The following is a 20,959-nucleotide window of genomic DNA, read 5'->3' on the forward strand; positions in this document are numbered from 1 at the left end:
GGCGTGTACATTATCTCATATAATCAGATCCTAAGAGTCAGCCATTTATACACTGAGTTCGTCAGTTTGGGTACCTGTTGTTCCTGTGGCTCCCAAAGTAGCTGAGTGAGCAGAACAAGGATCCCCAGCATCTCCTGGCTATTTAAAATAAAGTACAATCCTTTTAAGCAACACAGAGAAAAACAAGAACAGGGAACAGTGGTTTAAAAATTAAACCAAAAAGAAACTGGGAGGGTCATGGGAGCGGGGCTCAGCCCTCCTGTCCCTCGGGTCTGCTCAGAACAGGCAGGGACCAGGAGACCAGGGCCATCCATCGTCTCCCAGGAGAAGGGGCAAGTGGAAGGAACCAAACTGTGGGCCCCAGAGCGTGCAGTGCATGGAGGGAGTAAGGGCCGTGCATGTGTGCCTTTAAAAATTCCCCCGTGCTCGGGGCTGGCCCCGTGGCCGAGTGGTTAAGTTCGCGTGCTCCGCTGCAGGCGGCCCAGTGTTTCGTTGGTTCGAATCCTGGGCGCGGACATGGCACTGCTCGTCAGACCATGCTGAGGCAGCGTCCCACATGCCACAACTAGAAGGACCCACAACGAAGAATATACAACTATGTACTGGGGGGCTTTGGGGAGAAAAAGGGAAAAAAAATAAAATAATAAAATCTTTAAAAAAAAAAAAATTCCCCCGTGCTCTCTTCAGAGAAGTGGGAGAAAGAAAACGGAGGAGGCCTGTCCCAATTACCGTTGCAATTACTACCAGCAGCTTTTGCAATTGTCAGAACAAAAAGGAAAGGCCCGGAAGTCTTTTAGGCAATTGCCCTACATTACATGAAAGTGACATGGGTCCACTGTGATCCATTGTTCCTAACAGAGAGATGGAAGCTTTGATGGTCATAAAAAGTATTTTCTGGGACCACAGAGAGTGTGGCAAGGGTGAATTGGAAGAGGGCCCCACTGTCTCACAAGCAAACACAGGAGAGAGGCGGCAGCCAAGAAGCTGAGTGCCACCCCTTCCCGGGTCAGACCGAGCCTCCTGGGTGACGGAGGACCCCACGATGCTCCATGGGGTCAGTGCCTGCCTCCTCTGTGTCTAGAGGAGCCAAGAGGAAAACAAGCGGCCCACCCCACTGACCTGGCTCCAACCCCACTCACCTCCAGCTCCTTGAGCCGCCTCCGAAGGTGCACTAGCCAGTCTGGCTCCAGGTCCGTGCTTCCACGACGTCGCTCCAGAACCAGAGGATCTGACAGCTTCAATTTCTCTGCTAGCTGTGCCAGGTTTCCAGGCGGGTCAGTGGCAGACAGTAAAGGGTGGGGGTCGGGGGAGAGAGAAGTGAGAGAAGTGCAAAGACCACGGGGAAAGAGGCAAGAAGGGAAAAGAAGAAAGAGCGCCTCAACTCACTTGTGAATTAGATTAGAAAGAATAATTAAGAGGGAGCAAATTCAGCAGATATCTTCCCCAAATTGCACCATAAACAATTAACCCATCTTGGTGTTAGATACTAAATAAAATATGAGGAGAAACTGTGACTCGGCTTTATGTTTCTGCAAAGGTGTCTGCCCTGTAGCAGCACTTCTCAAACTTCAGTGCACAGAGAAACCCCCTGGGACCTTGTTAAATGCTAATGCAGATTCCAGAAGTCTAGGTGAGGCCTGAGAGTCGGCATTTCTAACAAGCTCCCCCGTGACGCCCATGCTGCTGGTCCAGGGACTACTCTGTGTTGCAAGACTCAATTCCATCATGAAGTCCCCTACTCCTCCAGTCTGGGTCCCTCAGCTCCCTACAACCATCATCCTGTTGGCCAAAATTTCTGGGTAAGGGGGCTCAGCACCACGGCTTTCACTGGTTACAGCATCCAATACTTGGGCCTCACCTAAAGGAAAGCAAAAAATGATGGTAGGCTGCCTTTTCACTCTCCAGCGAATAGATTTTTCCTCAATTAAGTGGAATAACTATTTGCCTGATTGTTTTCTTCCCCGGGAACTAAAAGTTGATCTGTTTTTGTTTTCTTTTTTAAATGTATCCCACATGTGATAAAAATTCCATGCATTTAAAAGCATTTTAATAAGGATCATTTCCTGTTTTAATCACTAAAATATACTTTCTAAGCCCAGCGCTTATAATTAGAATGGTTCACCGGAAATGCAGTTTGACTGTACCAGAAAAGCAGATGCAAGAAGGAATTTCTTGCGTAGCACACGCCTGGTTTCCAGGCCCCCAGTCGCACCACCCCTCACCCACAGCATCCTTCTTTGTGCAGTGTCAGGCCTCTGCTTATCACATCTGGGCATGCATACGTGGTCAAAGACAGCCACGGGCTCCAATTTTACAGCACGTTCAAAGAAGATGAAATGTGGAGTCTAAGCTGCTTTGCTTAGCTTTCTCTGAAGACTGAAGATAAAACACCTGCAGGGAACGCTTTGCGAAGCTCACCTTGATGAGTTCCACTAATAGCACAGGGTGACTGCTCGCTCCCTGGCTAAGGAGGGCCGTGCCAACAGCTTCGCAGTAATGCAAGGCCTGGGACGCAAGGCCGTAATCTGCCAGACGGGAAGCATAAAGGAGCTTATACACCTGTGAAGAGGAACAGGGCCGGTGACTCGTCCATCCAGGCAGGAATAGAAAGGGGGAAATGTAGATAAGACTTCTTGGAAGTCAGCTGACTGCCAGCTTCCTCTAACTCTGGCATCCAGATATCAAGGAGGGCTCTGTGCCATTGGGGCATTCTACCTGTGTGTGGGCACAATTCCAAACCCAGCCTGCAGTTCCCGCATCACAGAGAAACAGATGAAGTCCCATCAGCTCAACCTCCCTAGGCCCTGGTCACCATGGAAATGTGCCAGACCACTTCTCATCAGACAGCCCACATCTCTGGAAAGCCTGGTGTATGTGGGGCAGGACCAGGCCCCAGGGGGACAGGGAAAAGAAGAAAAAATGACTCTTGTGCAAGGGGCTTAAAGGCCAAGGGAGAGAGTACAGACAAATACAGTTGATCGTTCACAGAGGCATGAGTGACAGGGTGAGACAGAACATGAGGACCTGGGAATCAGACAGACCCAAGTTCAAATCCCAGCTCTGTGCTGGGTGTGGAACATTGAGCTGGTTATCCCTGCTCTCTGTGCCTCAGTTTCCTCACTATAACATGGGGATTATACTACTTACACCTTGATGTTTGTAAAGATTAAATGAGATAATCCACATAAAGTACTTAGAACAAATGGTGTGCAAGAGATGCGAGCCAACAGCATGTAACTCCTCCGAACCTCATCTCCCTCCTGCGACAGGTGGGCGGAACCACGCTGGCCTCACAGGGGGTCGAAATGACGCACTGAAAGCACGACAGCACACTATAGCCATGTCGAACACGTTCACTACCCCTAGGTAATCTCATTACCATCAGCCAAGGATAAGTGAGACGGGGGATGACTGAAGAAGGGAGGGAGGGAGACCGAAGGCCTGTACCGGAGGGAGCTGGCCGGGCAAGGCTTTGCTGGAGAAGGCGAGTCTTTGGTAAGATTCTTCAAGAAGATGCTAACTGGTTCATTTCCCTACACACGGTTACAGTAATTCATTCCTTTTCAAGGTTTTGTTTGTGTTGTGTTCGTGTTGTGTGTGAGTGTGCTGCCGCCGTCGTGCGCCCTCTCAAAACGGGCACTGAAGGAGTCTTTATGAATTAAGGGGACAACAGGCCTCAAGTAGAGAAATTGAGAAGAAAGGTTAGAACGTGCGACGTGGACACCACCTGCACAGCTGAAGCCCCGAGGGGAAGAAAGGAGGATGGGGGCCACGGACAGAGGAGGGAGGAACTTCAGAGTTGGACAGAGAGGTCCAAAAAGGATGGGAGGAGCAGGTCAGAAGGCAAGGGAGCAGGGGAGCAGCCCATAAAGGGTTAGGCCTTTATGCTCCTGCTCCTGAGGGCCGCAGAGAAGTAGGGCTGTTTGGGGAGAGAAGAGCAGGAGCTGCAGGTGCCAGCGCCGGGCCCCGGGCCTCCACATGGTTCTCATCGGTCAAGAGTGAGGCAGGAGCCTCCACAGACGCCACTGCAGCGTTGTGCTTTCATGTCTTAAAATGCAGACTTTCAGGGGGGCTGGCCCCGTGGCCGAGTGGTTGGGTTCGCGCGCTCCGCTGCAGGCGGCCCAGTGTTTCGTTGGTTCGAATCCTGGGCGCGGACATGGCACTGCTCATCAGACCACGCTGAGGCAGCGTCCCACATGTCACAACTAGAAGAACCCACAACGAAGAATACACAACTATGTACCGGGGGGCGTTGGGGAGAAAAAGGAAAAAATAAAAAATAAAAAAAATGCAGACTTTCAGGGAACCTAGAAACAAATTGCAACCCTTCCCGTTCTCAGGCTAATGAGGGAAAGTTGACTCAGCCCAGCTACTGTGCGCCAAACAGCAAAGCGGAACATGCAGCCGCCCGCGGCCGGCTGACACAGCTAAGGCAGGGGCCTCGTGTGGGATCAGTTACCTGGAAAGAAGGGATGAAGGCTTTGGGGCGGCCCAGCATCTGACAGTACTCGAAGATTTCCGTCCTCTGGATAGCCTCAGTTGTTGCAAATTTCAAAAACTCTTGACTAAAACCAGGGAATAACAATAAAAGAGATTGAGGTGGGGGCGGGGGAGGAATTTCAATCCTCATAGAGAGCCAAACACCAGCTGCACCAGCTCCTGGTGGAGTTTCTGTCCGCAGCCGATCCCTGGGGAGACTCCAAAGAGAAGAGAGACTCTGGGCTTCCCAGAGGGAAAGCTTTGCCTCCTTCGCTCCACCTCCTGGAGGCTGAGGAAGGACCAGAACAGAGCCTGCACCACAGGCGCTGGAGGCAGAGACTGCGGGGACGGGTCCTCCGCCTTCTTTGCTGGGGGGGTCACTTAGGCAAGCTGCTCTCCATCCCAGCTCGGCGGGGCACTGGGTCCTCCTCTTAAATGCCCTGAGGGCCAACCTTAGTGCCCTGAAAGCCTAGGATGTGCCCCTGTGAAAGGGCCCTCCTAGCCTGAGCAGAAAAGCAAGAAAGAGGGAGCAATGTGAGGCTTCAGGAGCCCTGGAGAAAGAAGGCAAGGCGGAGAATGGGGGGACTGCCAGGCCGAAATCAATGACATGCCTGCGTTGGAAGCTCAAGCAGCCAATGAGGAAGCAGACCCCGTGAATGTGATGTGAGAGGTCATCGGAGACCCCATGCACCCCAGTCTCCCCTCAACAACAGGGTGTTTGAAGTCACAGTCACCAGGGCTATCCCTGGCTTACGACTGTATCTCAGAAATATCCTCGTACGACATGGACACAGGAGGGAGAGCTACTAACCCAGGCACACTGACTGTCACATGTGGCGGATCAGCTTCCTCGACAAGCTAACCACACGCTGTCAGAGCCCAGGGCCTTGAGAGTGCAGACCGTGAGAGGGACCTTTCCACAGTGCGGGCAGTTTGGGGCAACAGCTGAAAGTAAGGGCTCTGCAGCCTGACAGTCTGAATCCCAAGTCCAAATTGACCCCCCATCAGCTATGCTATCTTAGACAAGTTCTTTAACCTCTCTGTGCCTCGGTTTCCCTCCTCTATAAAGTGAAGATTAAACATACACCTTCATAGAGCAAATTTGAAATGATTAAATTAAATAGTGAAAATAAAATGACTGACACAACATCAGAGCTTAGGAAATCATAACTGTTACAAAGAGGGGGAAGGAGAGATCCAGAACGTGGAGGAGCACCAGGGAGCAAACTGGTCTTTTCGCCTATTATCCATTGTCATTAAGGTCCTTCTGTGTGAAAAGCCTAAAGTTATGGCCAAGAGATAAAAAGTGACAGGAGACTTTGAGTAGCTTGTGCACCCAGTCAGTATAGGACTGTAGCAGCTAAACAGAAACTTCGCCCACTTTCCAGTTTTGCCCAGAGTGGTCTCTCAGATCAGCCTCAGGGCTGCCTAACACAGAGCCACAAGCCACTACGCTCACGGTATTTTCTAAGAGACAGTCTCCGGTCGTGGAGCCAGGGCGCCACCGAGTGGCCAGAGGGGCACAACACAACCCAAAGACACCAGCTCGCAGCTTCCGGGAACAGGACCTGGGGTCTGAGGCCCCCTGGTGGTGTGATGCTGCACCCACTGGGCATCTCCTTGCCCCGACCTGTGCCCAGACCCGCAGAGGAGGGGACCAGCGGTTGCCGAAATTCACACGAGAAAACGGAAAATGGAGCCATGAAACCCAGCAAGGGCTAAAAAAATCCCATGGAAAATGTTCTTTCCACTGCCTTTCCCCCCAGAAGATTGCATACCTGTGACTACTGCCCAGCAAGGCCAGAGGGTCTGTCTTCACGGTGTAGTGGCCGAAGGGCACGTGAGCCATGAGGTAGCAGAAGTGAGCTGCCTCCACCAGCCCCTTCCCAGCTGCAGGAGGAGAACAAGCCCCAGTCATGGAACACGCCCACGTGGGAACCCATCCTCTGGGTGGGATGGGAGAGAGAGGGGAGTGTGGGCTCAGAGATCAGAGGGGAGAAACCTCAGGGAATAAAAGAATAAATTTCTCATAGCATGAGTCATAGACCCCAAGCCCCGCTCCCTCTCCCACCCGCATCTGCGGCCTCAGACATTACATTTCAATTCTCTTCAACCAGAATAAGACACCATTTCACGTTCCCCCTAACAGGTTTTCGATTAGGAATTCTCTAAGCATTTCAGTCCTTCCTGAGGGTGAGAAGTGAGCAGAGATGCCTACACCTGAGCGAGGATGCGGGCCACTGGGAGCAGCACTTCTTAGACTAGGCTTCTTGGGGCGCTAACGCCTCCCCTGCTAAAATCAAACAATAGAAGACTTTTCCCGGTGCCCATAAAAATCACATTAATTACCAAATTGTTCCCAATTTTAAAATGCTCTCCCGTACATGTTCCATTACCTCAAATTGGATTAATTCGAGTAGATAAAGTAGCCAGCAGAGCCTGGCATCCAAGAAATTCTCAACAAAAGTCAGTTCCCTTTCTACCCGGGGGGTGAACAATCTGCCCTCTGACTTGGCACAACCTCCCACATCACTGTTTTAAGTTTAACAAAGCAATATTTCACAAAGTTCCACAAAGAGTACCACACTTTCTAGATGTTCTGTCTCTTGACTAAATTTGAGAGCCACTGATCTGGAACATTCAATAGCCCCCATGTGTTTCCAAGGCCACGTTCACAGGGAGATGACGGAAATAAAGATTATACAATGACCCAGACAGTTCAGGCAATAATAGAATTTCCTCTCTGACTCAGCTGGGTCACTGTGAGACTAACGGTAACCGGAGGCAAGATGCCCATGTGTTAACTCTGTCTTCAGGGGAATCAGACAGGGACAGAAGATCAGGGGCCAAGGGGAGCCTCCCACCGCAGCACAGCACCAGAGTCTCAGGGTCTGGCCTGTTCTGGCTTGCAGCAGAAATTCCAGGAAACAGAGAGGCAAGAAGGACACTCCTTTCCCTGGAGTTTCTGTTCCCAAAACACTGAGGCTTCTGCATCAAAGGAAAGCCTGAGGCATAGACTTGGGCCCTCTCCAGAACCCCAGAACCCAAGGACAGAATGTTTAAAGCTGGCCTGGAGATACCCTAGAGGAGAGAGGGACAGTGCTGCCTTCTACTTACCCAGGGTGTCCCCCATGGTGACAATCGTGCGCTGATGCAGCTCCAGGTCCCCACCCTGATTTGACAGAATCACAGCCAAGTGAGGCCTCCAGTCTCCCCACTGTTTGTCCCCACAACACTGAAAAGCAGCAGAAAGAATTGAAGATTTACTGAATAATGTCATACTAGACACAATGTAGGTAAAGGTTGTTTTCTATTTCCTGGTTTGGAGGAGTTCAGGGAACGCCCATTATACCGCCTGCAATGCTGCTAGTCATTGATTTCAAGTTCTCTTTTTAAAAAAGCAAAAATTCTGGAAGGATGGATAGGCAGACAGACAAATACATATATATATATATATATATATATATATATATATATATATACATACATACATACATAGGGATATTGGGAGATAAATAAAATGACACTATTGCTCACTTACTAATTTCCAAATTTCTTCCTGGTGCCCCTAAACCCAATAGCTAGGGACAAAATTTTTAAAAATTAAAAAGTTTGGAAAACCCTGATGTTCCAGTGAGAGAAGGAAGATCAAGCATCCTTGGCTCATGAGAAGAAGAGCCCACATTAGCCTGTTAGAAGGCAGGGGAACACTGAGCTCCTCGATACCTTACCCAATTGCTTGTGTCTTCTGGCTTTACAAAGCCCTTTCCCACACATCACCTTATTTAATCTTCAAAACAACCCCATGAAGTCTAATTCCTATGGCAACTTGAGGAAAGAGAAAACCAAGCCGAGTGGCCCAGCCAGCACTCAGTCCCCAATCATCTTCCTCCCAACTGAGGACTGTGCCGCCTCCCTCTGGTGACAATGCAGCAGCAGAACTCCACAAGGGGGCAATAGAATGCTAGCAGAGAAGTGGGAAGAAGCCCCACACAAATGGGGCCAGGGCCACGCTTCTCCCGAATGAAGGGGAATTTCAGGGCAGAAAATATCAATAAAGAAACAACATAATGTCACAGAAACAACCCAGGCCCTGAGTTCAACTGGAGCCCTGCCTCTTACTAGCTGTGTGACCTTGAGCAAGTTTCCTAATATCTTTGAACCTTTGTTTCCTCCTCTCTTAAATGAAGATAATATTCCTACCTAACAGGGTTATTGTTGATAATAAAATAAGACAGGTAGGTAAAGCACATAGCATAATGCTTTACACTAGGTTTGCACTTTATAAATCACATGTAGGTATAAATGCACACACACACACCCATGCACGCACACGGAGGGAAGCCCAGCAAAGGAAAGAGGTGATCTGCAGACCCGTCTATCTTCCAATTTGTTGCAGAGAACGAGTAGAGCAGGAGATTGACAGTAATAGCTAAGACTTGGAGGTCAAACAATTCACAGTGATTTGGTCTTTGCAATTATCCCAAGGAACAAAAGATGCTTAATTCCACTCCATTTTATAGTTACTCTTTGTTTATCTGGGCAATGCAGTGTGAATGAGGATGATGATAATAATAACTCACAAAAATAATAGCCGGTCTCACTTATTGCCTCTGACCATGAACCAGACCCTCTCTGTGCTAAGTAATTCTCCTGTGAACAGTCACATGCACAGGGTCCTATTATTATCACCATTGAACATGTCAGCCAGGCCCTTTCTTGCTAGAACTAAAGGAACCAGCAAAGGAAAAGCCCTTTTGCTAAAAAGAACAAAAACTTGGAAGTCATTCTTCTGTCTCCTCCCCAAGTGATTTGGAAAAAAGTCAAACTATGAGAAGCAGAACTATAAAGAAAGAGAGAGAGAGAGCAATGGGCCGAGCGTGGTGGTTGATAATGTTCAGATATTGTCTCCTTTAATTTCCACAATAACTCTATTGGTTAGGCACCAAAATGCCTATAAAGATGAAAAACTGAGACTCTGAGGTTAAGGAACAAGGCCAAGTTCACACAGCAGTAAGAAGAGTGGAGTTTAAACCTGAGATAGAAGCCCAAGTCTGTTTCCAGCTGCCATGTCTGTTCCACTTCACCACTCATTACAAGTAGCTAAAGTCTAGCCTTCTACTGGATGCTACGATGCTAGGAAACTCTCCGACACTAAGATCAAATACTGCATCAGCACATCAACTCTGGCTCATCAGTTTTCTCACCTAAAAATAAGGAACATTTAGCTAACTCTACCATTGCAGTGAGACCCAATGGACCATAAGCTGATGACATCATTTCCTGCATTTAGTGCTTCAGGACATGACAGAATTTCATTGCAGAACACAGGCCATTCAGCTGAATTGTGAGGCGCGTTCTGTTTTCCAAAATAGCCAGTTGGTTTGATGATGGGGCATGAAAGTTATCATTTCTCTTTTCTTTTCTTGGAATTGTTCACAAGCAATAAGAAGAGTAAAAAGCAAAAGCGTGAAGTCCATTTTCATTAAAACTAGCTGTCAGCAAAAGCCCAAGCCTCAAAATACAAGAAAAGGTGGCCAAAGGTAACGGAGATGGAACAGAGGTGGTTCAAGAGGAAGCAGAGAGAGAACACCAGAGGGAGAGGACCCCATAGCCATCTCCGCTGGCTGGGGAAAAGCAAAGGCTACACAAGTGCTCCCAGAAAACTCTAGGTCGTGTGGAACTTGCCAGATAGCCTGGAATCTGGCCCCAGCCCCTCACCAGCACAAACTTCCCATAAATAACTGGTCCAGGGAAGACTCGGCTCCTGTAAAGGGACAAGCACAGGATCTGTACAAACATCCTAGAAAGATAAAAGGAGGGAGGTAACTGGAAAAATAAACAGAAGATGGAGAGAACATTTGCCAGAAAAAATGTTACCACAAAACAGACGAAAACTGGTCACCAAACTCTCATCATGAATTTAAGTACGGAAACCATTTCTTCTCTGAAGCAAGGGCCTCAAGCTGAGCTCTAAGAGCTCAGGAAAGAGACGGCAGACAACACGAGGGGATAAATGTGACCTGCAGAGGTCAGGAAAGAAGTGGAGGAAAATCAAAGAAATAAAGACAGAAAGGGAAAGAGCACGAAAGTGAGGAGACACTGATGAAAACACAGTAAGGGCTACAGGATGGAAATGAGAAAAGCAAAAAAAAAAAAAAAGCAAATAAGAAGAAATGAAACAAAAAAGGTTTTTTTAAAGAGAAAATTATATATAATTCACATATATATATACGTAGTTCATATATGTCATGTACATATATATGTAAAGTATATAGTGGAGTTCCTGAAAAGAAAACCAAATAATGAAACAAAACAAACATTAGAGAATATAATTCAAGAAAATCTTCCTGAACTGTAGGATATGAATGCACCTAGTAAAAGAGTAGGGTGTGCCCCAAGAAAAAACTGACCTAGACAGTCAACACCAAGATATGTCCTAGCACAGTTATTGGACTTCAAAGATAAGGAAGGAATACTTAGGGGCAAAAAGATCAAGTCTCTTACAATGGGAAAACTATCCAGCTGGCCTCAGACTTCTGAGCCATAGGCAATTCTAGACGAGAGGTCACATCTCTGTCCAGCTGTGAAGGATCCATGAGCAGCGGTGCAGGAGAAGGGCAACCTTGCTGGGGGAAGCCTGGAGGGCAGTTTTCTCGCTTCTCACGACAAAGCAGGCAGCCAAGGTATCATGGAAAGGGCAGGGTCTTTAGAATCAGACAGACCTGAGCTGATCCTGACTACACGACTTGCTACCTCTGTGATCTTGGGTCATTTTACACCTTTGCACCTCAGTTTCCACGTGTGCAAACCAGGGATGAGAATTTCTGCCTCTGTACATTGAATGAAATGATATGCATCAAAGCCCTTTGCACAGGGCCAGGCACATGGTAGGTGATTAACAAAGAACTACTATTTATTTTTCGTCTTCAAAACCATCACCTCGTGCCTGAGCGGTCCCCACCCCCGAAACCCTTAGGAGGCTGGGGTGTTGGAGGAGTCCTGTCACAAAGGGTACCGTGGCCGCTTGTGGGATCCTCCCCGACATGAGCTGGAAAAGGGTCTGCAGCGGGTCGTTGAGCGCCAGCGTGCTGGTGAAACTGCAGAGAGAGGGGACCATCAGTGGGGACCACGCCAGAGAGCTTTTTACCATCACCAGCGAGGTATAAGTCCTCGTGAATTTCTATTTGATTCCTGCAGCTTCTTCTGGAAAGGGAGCTTTTCAGTTGTGCCTCTGTCACACCCCCTTTCCTAGGGAGTGAGGGATTGGCAGGATCTTTATTCTACCGCACATGCCAGGTAGATCTCATTGTTGGGGGATATTTTCTGCACCTTGGCACTGACACCCTGACTCTCGAGTAACCATTTCTGTGGGCCTTCTTCCATCACAGAGATGACCCACCAACATCTCAGAGACCCCTGGAGAGCCCTCGCAGTTAACCTGACCTCTTCTCTGTGGGTCCCTCCTGCCCAGCGACCCTCCACTCCCCTCCCCGACAGCAGCCCTCCTCCACGACAAGCCCACAGCGCTTGGTGCTGTTTTTCTGGCTCATCACTAGCCTAGGTCTGTAGTGCTTTTACTTATAAGCACTAAATAGCCATTTCAGTAACCAAAGAGGCGTAGAACAGGGACCAGAAATGATCCTGCTGATGACAAACCGTGGGATATGTCTAACAAGGATATAATAAGCTCTATAGCTGATTTGAGATTTAAGCATACTCAGTAAGAGAGATTTTTCACAATTCACTGGGCCCCATCAAAAATCAATGGCCCAAGGCAAAAATCTGTAACGGAGATGTATGCTACAACGTGGGGTTGTGGGATGTTCATTTCCAAAACCCAGAGGAAAATCGTCCCTCAGAACAGCATCTTTTATTTCATAGCACCCTTGCCCGGGAGCTCGGAGCACTTATCATAAAATTCAGTGCCCTTTGCCCTTCCAGTCTCTGAACATAATGAAGTGCACAGTGGTGTTCCTAGTCTGGGAAGACGAGGGTTAGAGGAATGAAGACGGGGGCCATCGTGAAGAACAGGCTTCTGAGAGTGTGACAGCCCTTACCCTTGCAGAACTTAGAGTGTCGCTCTCTCAGCCAGATCTCCACCCAACAGGGTTTGTGGCCGCTTCAAATATAGGTTAAGCTGAGAGGGTAGCTTCACAGCTTTAACCAACACTAGAAGATAGACATTTTGAGGTAACATCCTTCTCACCGTCCGACCCAAGCCTGCTCCTTATAGGAGGGTCCCCCCACTCCGGTCTCCCCACTGCTGCCACGTATCTGTCCTTGCCACCCATGGATACTAGAGCAGCCTGAAGGACTTACTGCAGCTCCCCCTACACCCACCATCTCCATTCGATCCTGATTCTCCTTGCTGTTTCACCCCGCTAATTCCAAACTCCTGGTTCTGGACTCACTCCATTCCTATCTTGTCCCTGTTTGGGCATTCCTCCTGGTCCAGCCTGGCTCCTGGATCTTAGTGTGCCAGCGTGATTTCTGACTAAATGCACCCCTTCAGTCTCGTCATCTCCCACTGCCCTAGAGGAAGACTTCTGGGTCTAATTCCCAGCCCTATAAACCCCTTTGCCAGAGTTTATGGTCCTGCTACCCAGTATCTCTACCTTCTTCTCAGCACCCACATCTGCACTGCAAGACTAAGCTGTAGACAGTTACTCACCGTCAGTCCTAAGGCTCCGTCAGTTAACCTGAAGTGATCACCTATTCCCTCACTGATGGAACTATCTAGAACAGCCCCTCCCAAAGAGAGAGGGCTACTGCAACGCAGAAACTTAATTTTTGGAAACTCTGACCCTGGGAAATACTACTAAAATCTTTTATTCAACTTAGCAGGTAGAAAGAATGTGTCTGTGTCTAGGTTGTATGAATCTGGAGAAGAGAAACGCTATGTCCAGCTCAGAAAAGAGAAATTGGAAAGATGTTTTGAGCATGGGGCTTCTCAGTGCATCTGGCACTTCTCCCCACCCTCACCCCCACCTTTGGCAGGGGGTCTCTCTGCTCCATTGGTCTCCTTTGCAAGTCCTCAACTCACCCATTCATAACCCAGCTGTAGGTCCTTGCGTCCATCTTGCTGGCCAGGAACAAAGCGTGGCCCCACAAATGGTTCTTCATGGCCCACTCCAAGGCTTCCTGACAACAGAAGCATCACATTCAGTACTGCCTTACTCGCCTTCCTCTAACAACAGCAACAAATGACTGTGCTCAGGTCCTGCCGCTCCCGAGCAGTCAGGGCTGGGCTTCCAGGAAGACTCTGAGAGCATCACAGGTGAATGTGAAAAACAATAGTGGGGAAAGAGGCCTCACTGGCACATATTTCTCTCTAAGTTGTCCCCTTCTCCAGTCTTCACTTGATCAAAATCCATTGTGCTATTTCATTAGCATGTCATGTCTCCCCCTCAAACATAGTTTCCAGTTAGCTTTATCTCTTTAGCAAGAGTCACACAACTCTTATGAATCGAAGCATCAAAAGGAAGAGAAGCACCGCACCCCTAGGACTGAGTCTCAGATCATGAGTGGCAAGATGGCATTCGTGGAGGCATGTCAAAGGATGAGTTTCTCTTTATAACTGTGGCAGAAACCACTAGTTCCTCACCAAAATCCACGTTCTCCTTCCTGCACAAAGAGTTAGACTACATGTTCCCACCTCCCCTGTGTCTAGATGTGGCTGAGTTCTAGGCGGTGGGATGGGAACGGAAGTGACACGTGCCACTTCCGGTCTGGCCATAGACCCACCCCCACCCCCCCGCTCAGTCCTCCTTGGCCTTTTCCCCAGCCGGCTGGCTGGAATGAAGATGCTTCTGAGAAACCTTAGAGACTATGTGTTGAGATGGTAGAGCCTCCTATATCCTCAGGCCCTGAACGACGACATGGAGGAGGGCTGCCCACACGTGGAGACTTCCTGCCCAGTACTCTCACACGAATAGAAAGAAGCTATTACATTTGAGCCAGTACACATAGCAGTTAACCTGCCCACCGAACACCATAACTGTTTGTTAACTATCAAGTGCCTTCATATGCCAAATTAATGACACCATTAATGTAGCAAGATGGACTAGAACTGTAAATTTTAAAACATACACATATTCACCTTTTCATTCAATTTTCAGAACTCTTTAGTAGGGGCTTAACTTACTTGTGAGGTTTTGACCTGGTATTAATAATTTCCTTAGTGCCCCCAAATAATGTGATTTGGGGACAGGAAGTCACTAATGAGGTAATTCCACCTCCAAATGAAGATGTCTTTGATCATCTCAACATCTCCCCATGTTTTCTTATTTGACGAGAGAAAGAAAGAGAGAAGAAATTTAAACAGCCACAGGGAATTCAGCCTTACATCCAAAGTAAATAAAAAATGACATTAAGAGTTACTCTGTTTGTGTGTTTAAACTATTTCATAATAGGATTTTTTTAAAAAGGAGTTAGTAATGATTGGCTTGGAATCACCAGTTTACTCAAAAATCTGCTCCTCCAAAACATATAATTTAAGAATAAGTGAAGAAATTGAGAATTTATATCGAGGCTATCAATCTCGCACAATGCCAGAAATAAGACGCCAGTCAAATATTAATAAAGCTTTTAAAGATATTTTGGTATCCAGTTCCTCATGAATCTCTCTGATCTCCCATATCTATCCCGCGCTCACCTTTGGGTCAATGTGATGACACTGGTGTGGCGGGTGGTGAGGAGCCCAAACTCAGGCATCCGACTGCCTAGATCTAAACCCCGGCTCTATCACTTACTAACTTTCCTCATCTGTAAATACCTAAAACAAGTTTAGAACCTAACTTACAGGGTTTCTGTGAAGATAAATGAAATAATGTATGTAACATGTTAAGTGAGCATCTGGCACGTAGAAAGAACTTGTTAAATTTTTGCTTTTGTTATTGTGGTGGTGGTGGTCATTATTTATCTTTCTAAAGAGATCATCACTGATATATCTCTGTGTCCCCCACTGGATTCAATACCTTAGAAGTAGGAGCTGCTTAATAAATATTTATTGAATAAGTAAATCACTGGTGAAATTGCAAGTCTCTACTACATAGTGAATATATATATATTGCTGTTTCACCTTATATATATATATAGGATGGCTATAATTTGATCCCACTAATTTTCACTGAGTATCATGTCTAACACTCATTTAAAAGATAACATCATAGGGGCTGGCCCCGTGGCCGAGCGGTTAAGTTCGCACGCTCCGCTGCAGGAGGCCCAGTGTTTCGTTGGTTCGAATCTTGGGCGCGGACATGACACTGCTCATCAAGCCACACTGAGGCAGCGTCCCACATGCCACAACTAGATGGACACACAACGAAGAATGTACGGCTATGTACCGGGGGGCTTTGAGGAAAAAAGGAAAATCTCAAAAAAAAAAAAAAAAAAAGATAACATCATATACCAAAAAACCCAGAGATTAAAGATTTAAATGAAGTACAAAAGTACTTCAGCTTTGGGGCTGGCCCCGTGGCCGAGTGGTTAAGTTCACGCGCTCCACTGCAGGCGGCCCAGTGTTTCGTTGGTTCGAATCCTGGGTGCGGACATGGCACTGCTCATCAAACCACGCTGAGGCAGCGTCCCACATACCACAACTAGAAGAATCCACAACGAAGAATATACAACTATGTACTGGGGGGTGTTGGGGAGAAAAAGGAAATAATAAAATCTTTAAAAAAAAAAAAAAGTACTTCAACTTCATTTTCATAAATTCATTTTGAAGTAGGAAAAGTCTTTCTAAATATGGCCCCCCCAAATTAGATTTTGGACAGACAGTCGTAAAAAAAATAAAGAGCTTCTACAAATCAATAAGTGAGGATAAAAAACCCAAGAGAAAAATGTGGAAAATCCATGACAAAAAAATTCACAGATTAAAAGATATTCAACTTCATTTACAACAAGAGAAATGCAAATAACTACACTAAATTATATATTTTTTTCACCCCACAGATGGGCACATATCAAAAGACTGGAAACACAGAGGGTTGGTGAGAGTGTGGGAAAACAGGGAGCCTCGTACAGCACTGGTAGGGTACGGGTCATCCTCTAGAAAGGCAATTTGTCACTATCTATCAAAATTACAAACCACATACCCATTGACCCAACACCTCTACTTCTAGAAATCTCTCAGAGATAGAGTCCGTCACACTGGGCAAAATGACAATGGTTCTTCACTCCAGCTGTTGTTTGTAATAGCAAAAGACTGGAAAGAATCTAAACATCAATCTAGAGGAGTTTGGTTAAATTAATTATAATTTATCTATAGAAACCTGTGTGGCTATAAGAAATAGTGAGGAAGGTATTTATATATAAGGAACAGGGGTCAGCAATATGTGGCCTGAAGGCCAAATTCAGCCCACTGCCTATTTTGGTAAAGCCCACAAGCCAAGAATAGTTTTTACACTTGTAAGCGATTGGAAAAAATTAAAAGAATAGTATTTCATTATCCATGAAAATTATATATAATTGAAATTTCTATGTCCATAAATAAAGTTTTATTGGAACACAGCCGCACCCATTTATTTACACAGTGTCTGTGTCTGCTTTCACACTACAAGGGCAGAATTGAGTAATTACAACAAAAACACTATGGTCTACAAACCTGAAAATATTTACTGACTGTCTTTTTACAGAAAAAAATTTGCCAAGCCACTATATTTTCTAAGATATTTTTTTAATAAAAAAGAAGTTAAAGAGGTGGTAATATAGTATGCTATAAGAAAAAAAAGAGGAAATAATTGGATATACGTAAAATATCTCTGGATATTTCAGAGAGAGAAATTGAGTGGCTAGGGGTGGGAGCATCATGGCCCCTATTATATCTTTTATCTTTTGATTTTTGAATCAAATTGATTTTAATCATATATTCAAATATTTAAGTTTGCTTTAAGACTTTTCTGAAATGTGAGTTCAACTTCAACTTTTAAAAAGTCATTTAAAAATCGGTAAACGTGAGGTGGTGGATGTGTTAACTCAGTCGGGGAATCCTTTCACAATATATACATATATCAAATCATCACAGTGTACATTTCAAATATCTTCCAATGTTATCTGTCAAATATGCCTCAATAAAAATTTTTTAATAAAAATAGCCCAATTTATACATCAAAAAATTAAACGAAGCATCATTCTTCATCTGTTGAATTAAAGTATTCAATATTGATAGGCATTCCTTAGATATAGCCAGTGGGGGTATCATTTGTAAACAAACTTTCTGGAAACTAATTTAGTGTATATAGGAAGAACATTTTAAAAGTGCATACCCTTTAACCCAGTAATTTCACTTGTAGGAATCTATCCTAAAAAAAATAATAAAAAGATCTGCCAATGACTTATGTAACAAGATGTTCAAAATGAATAATTTATAATGGGTGACAAAATTGTAGCTAGCCTATATATTCAATAGTGGATTGGTTAAAAAAAAATATGATACACTCATGCAATGGAATATTGTCCAACCATTTTTTTAAGTGATGCATTTTAATGCCATGAGAGTATTTCACCACATAATCTTAAGTGAAAAACAGAAATAATTGTGTATGTAACTTAATTTGATTTTTAATATATATGCATAGAAAAATGCTAGAAGTAAATATATCAAAATGTTAACAGGCACGATTATTTAATGGTAGACTGTGGATGTTTTTTTCTTTGTAGCTTTCTGAACTTACAGTGCTGTAAAATGAGTATCTGGTACTCATATATAATTGGGGGAGGGGGGAGTAGTGGGGATGGTGGTGACTTTTGAAAAACAGCGTGCGGGGGCCCCGACTTGCCTTCTTCCTTCCATAGTACAGCAGCTTAGTGAACTTCTCCACGATCTGCGCGGGCGTCTCCACGCTGGGGGGAATCTCCCCGGTGAGCAGGTTCCGGCTCCCCGAGCTCAGCACCGGCCAGTCCTCATCGGTCAGGTTGATGAGGTTGGCCACAGCGGGCTGCCTCTTGTACTTCTCCAGCTTCTTGCAGTCTTGCATCAGCAGCTCCGCAATGTCAGACCCCACCATGGACTGCAAGGCAAAGAGAGACAGACATCCTGAGGAACACTGCTGTTCGTCCCCACGCTGGCAGCGCAGGCTGAGAAAGGAGGCGCCAGATCACCTGCCTCCTTCATGAGGAGGCCAACAGGCAAACACAAGGCAGTCCTTTCTTGGATTGCTGTATTTCAAGCTGCAGCTTCATTCTCATGGTTATTCTCTGCCTGTCAGAGGCCACAAAGGTTCTGTGAAATATTCACACTCTCACAGGTGTATTGCTTGGTTGGGGCGGTAACCCAAGAACCGTACAATAACCCCAGGCCACGGCAGAGGGCAGCGGAAAGGTTAGCAGTAGCAGACTGGCATTGCCATCTGAGCAATTTTTCCCTTGAGGCCATTTGTTGCTTCTTTAATATCACCTTTTATAATCATCCCATAAGCCGAATCTTATCCGTCCCGGGAAGACTTCAACTTCAACTCAGCCTGCCTGTGCCCACGCGTCAGGGCGGTGACACTCACCCCATTCTGCCGACAAAGAAGAACCAACAGCCGCCACAGCAGAGCCGAGTCTCTGCTCCCCAGTGTGTCAGTTCTGCGGCTCTGAGCTGCTTTCTGCTGGCAAAACGTCATGATATCCACCTTGTGTACGTCTTCCCTGGGGAGAGATTCAGGGAGCAAAGAGTGAGGGGCAGACGGTTCCCCGGTTCCCCGTACAGGGCCGCTGGCCCCTCCCACAGCGTGAGGGCGCCGGGGGCGCTGGGACTGAGGTGCAAGTCTGACAACCCGGGACTGGGGAATGAGCCTCTGGCTACAGGCTAGTTGTTTCCTCGTAGAACGGGAGGGGACTCCAGACATTCTCTCACACACCCTCTCCATTTTCCGGATGAGGAGGCTGATGCCCAGGTACCGGAAATGACTACAGAAGGTAGCAGGTCAAAGCACAGACTTTGGAGTCAGATACCCCGGGCTTAAATCTGGCCTGCGCTTCTAGGCTTACACGATCTCTTCTCTCCTCTGAGCCTCAGTTTTTCCCCCTAAGATAGGGATAATTTTTTTTTTAAAGATTTTATTTTTTCCTTTTTCTCCCCAAAGCCCCCCGGTACATAGTTGTGTATTCTTCGCTGTGGGTTCTTCTAGTTGTGGCATGTGGGACGCTGCCTCAGTGTGGTCTGATGAGCAGTGCCATGTCCGCGCCCAGGATTCGAACTCACGAAACACTGGGCCGCCTGCTGCGGAGTGCGCGAACTTAACCACTCGGCCACGGGGCCAGCCCCAAGATAGGGATAATTTTTAAAAAATCTATCTCCATACAAAAAGGCCTTAGCAAATTGTGTGGCATATTTGAAGTGCTCAATAAACGGGCATTATAATTTGCTCCAGATCATCCCATAAAATCAACGCCAAGTTGGGCCCAGTACTCCAGTGTCAAAATACCCAACTCGTCTGTCCCCCACATCTGTGTACCTGTGTGGAAGAAATGGAGACAACACTCATTTTCACTAGAAGGAACTGTCAAAATACTATGTGGGATTTTCTTGGAGGAGGAGATTCAGGATAAGAATACATTTATATAACAGTGATGATATTTAAAGGGCTTCCACGTGCATAGTCACTGCCTGGAGTAGGCACAGCCGGTTTTACATCATTTCTTAAACAGAAAACTAAGGCTCGGAGACGGCTAACTGACCTGTCCGCCATGGTACCTCTAGTTAGCAGGGTGCCTGGGCCTAGGACCCAGGTCCTCTGACACAGGCCAGGACTCTTCACAACAATGGCCGCCCTAAATACTTAGCAGAAATGACTAGGAATTTAAAAGCAGTTCTAACTCAATCCTGCAGAGGGCAGACTTGCACACTATCCAGTAACAAACTGACTGTGTTCTCTCTAGAACAAGGCAAGCGCTTTTTCCACTGTGATCCATTTGACTATGATTTCCCAGGCTGTCCTCCGCTTTTCCATTAATATCTATTAAGTACACGGAATGCTAAAACTTCCTGTCATGTAGCCCCTGCAAAATGGAACTGATTTCAGATATTTAAACCTTTAAGTTAATTTTTCTTTCTGCCCTTCAACTATCGAATTGCTTGTCAAAATGGCTCAGGCCACATTGAGCTCTATCTTGTAGCACAGAGAATTCTACTCCAATGGGGATAGACATTTTCTTTCCAGGAAGCCGAGAACAAATCCCAAAATGCTGTTCTGGAAACATTTGCTGTGCCGGAAGATTCTGCAGCTTTCAAAAGCCCGTACTCGGCAGCTCGTATGGCAGTTTACCTGATCAGGGGTCCTGAGAAAGTCCTCATCTCTTCTTGTTCCTCAGAATCATTTAGAATAATCTGGAACAAAAATAAGATTTGGTCTTCAAGACTATGGCCACTCAATGCTCCTTTCAGCCAAGTCTAGTATCAGAAGCCAAGCCGTGGTCCTAGGATGTGGCTCAGTGCCTCATGGAGAAAGCAGAGGATGAAAGTGAGTTCTCCAGTTGCTGAAAATGAGCC

At 46.4% G+C, this 20,959-nt stretch overlaps 1 protein-coding gene across 16 annotated transcripts in view; it reads right to left on the bottom strand.

The window, feature by feature from the left end:
• The window catches only part of SEC16B (SEC16 homolog B, endoplasmic reticulum export factor), a 70,742-nt gene that overhangs the window by 16,699 nt on the left and 33,084 nt on the right, over window positions 1-20,959 (bottom strand). For 15 of the 16 annotated variants that reach the window (XM_070591611.1, XM_070591603.1, XM_070591598.1 and 12 more), the window contains exons 8-18: window positions 20,736-20,797; window positions 18,981-19,116; window positions 18,264-18,494; window positions 13,526-13,623; window positions 11,498-11,579; window positions 7,597-7,714; window positions 6,258-6,369; window positions 4,460-4,565; window positions 2,419-2,559; window positions 1,140-1,253; window positions 75-138 (exon numbers count right to left, since the gene is read on the bottom strand). In XM_070591611.1, coding sequence (XP_070447712.1) covers window positions 75-138; window positions 1,140-1,253; window positions 2,419-2,559; window positions 4,460-4,565; window positions 6,258-6,369; window positions 7,597-7,714; window positions 11,498-11,579; window positions 13,526-13,623; window positions 18,264-18,494; window positions 18,981-19,116; window positions 20,736-20,797 — 1,264 coding nt within the window. Of the gene's footprint in view, window positions 1-74; window positions 139-1,139; window positions 1,254-2,418; window positions 2,560-4,459; window positions 4,566-6,257; window positions 6,370-7,596; window positions 7,715-11,497; window positions 11,580-13,525; window positions 13,624-18,259; window positions 18,495-18,980; window positions 19,117-20,735; window positions 20,798-20,959 lie in introns of all 16 variants that reach the window. The other variant, XM_070591601.1, reaches the window with a different exon arrangement.

This window comes from Equus przewalskii, chromosome 23 (genome assembly GCF_037783145.1).
Source record: "Equus przewalskii isolate Varuska chromosome 23, EquPr2, whole genome shotgun sequence".
Lineage (NCBI taxonomy): Eukaryota > Metazoa > Chordata > Mammalia > Perissodactyla > Equidae > Equus > Equus przewalskii.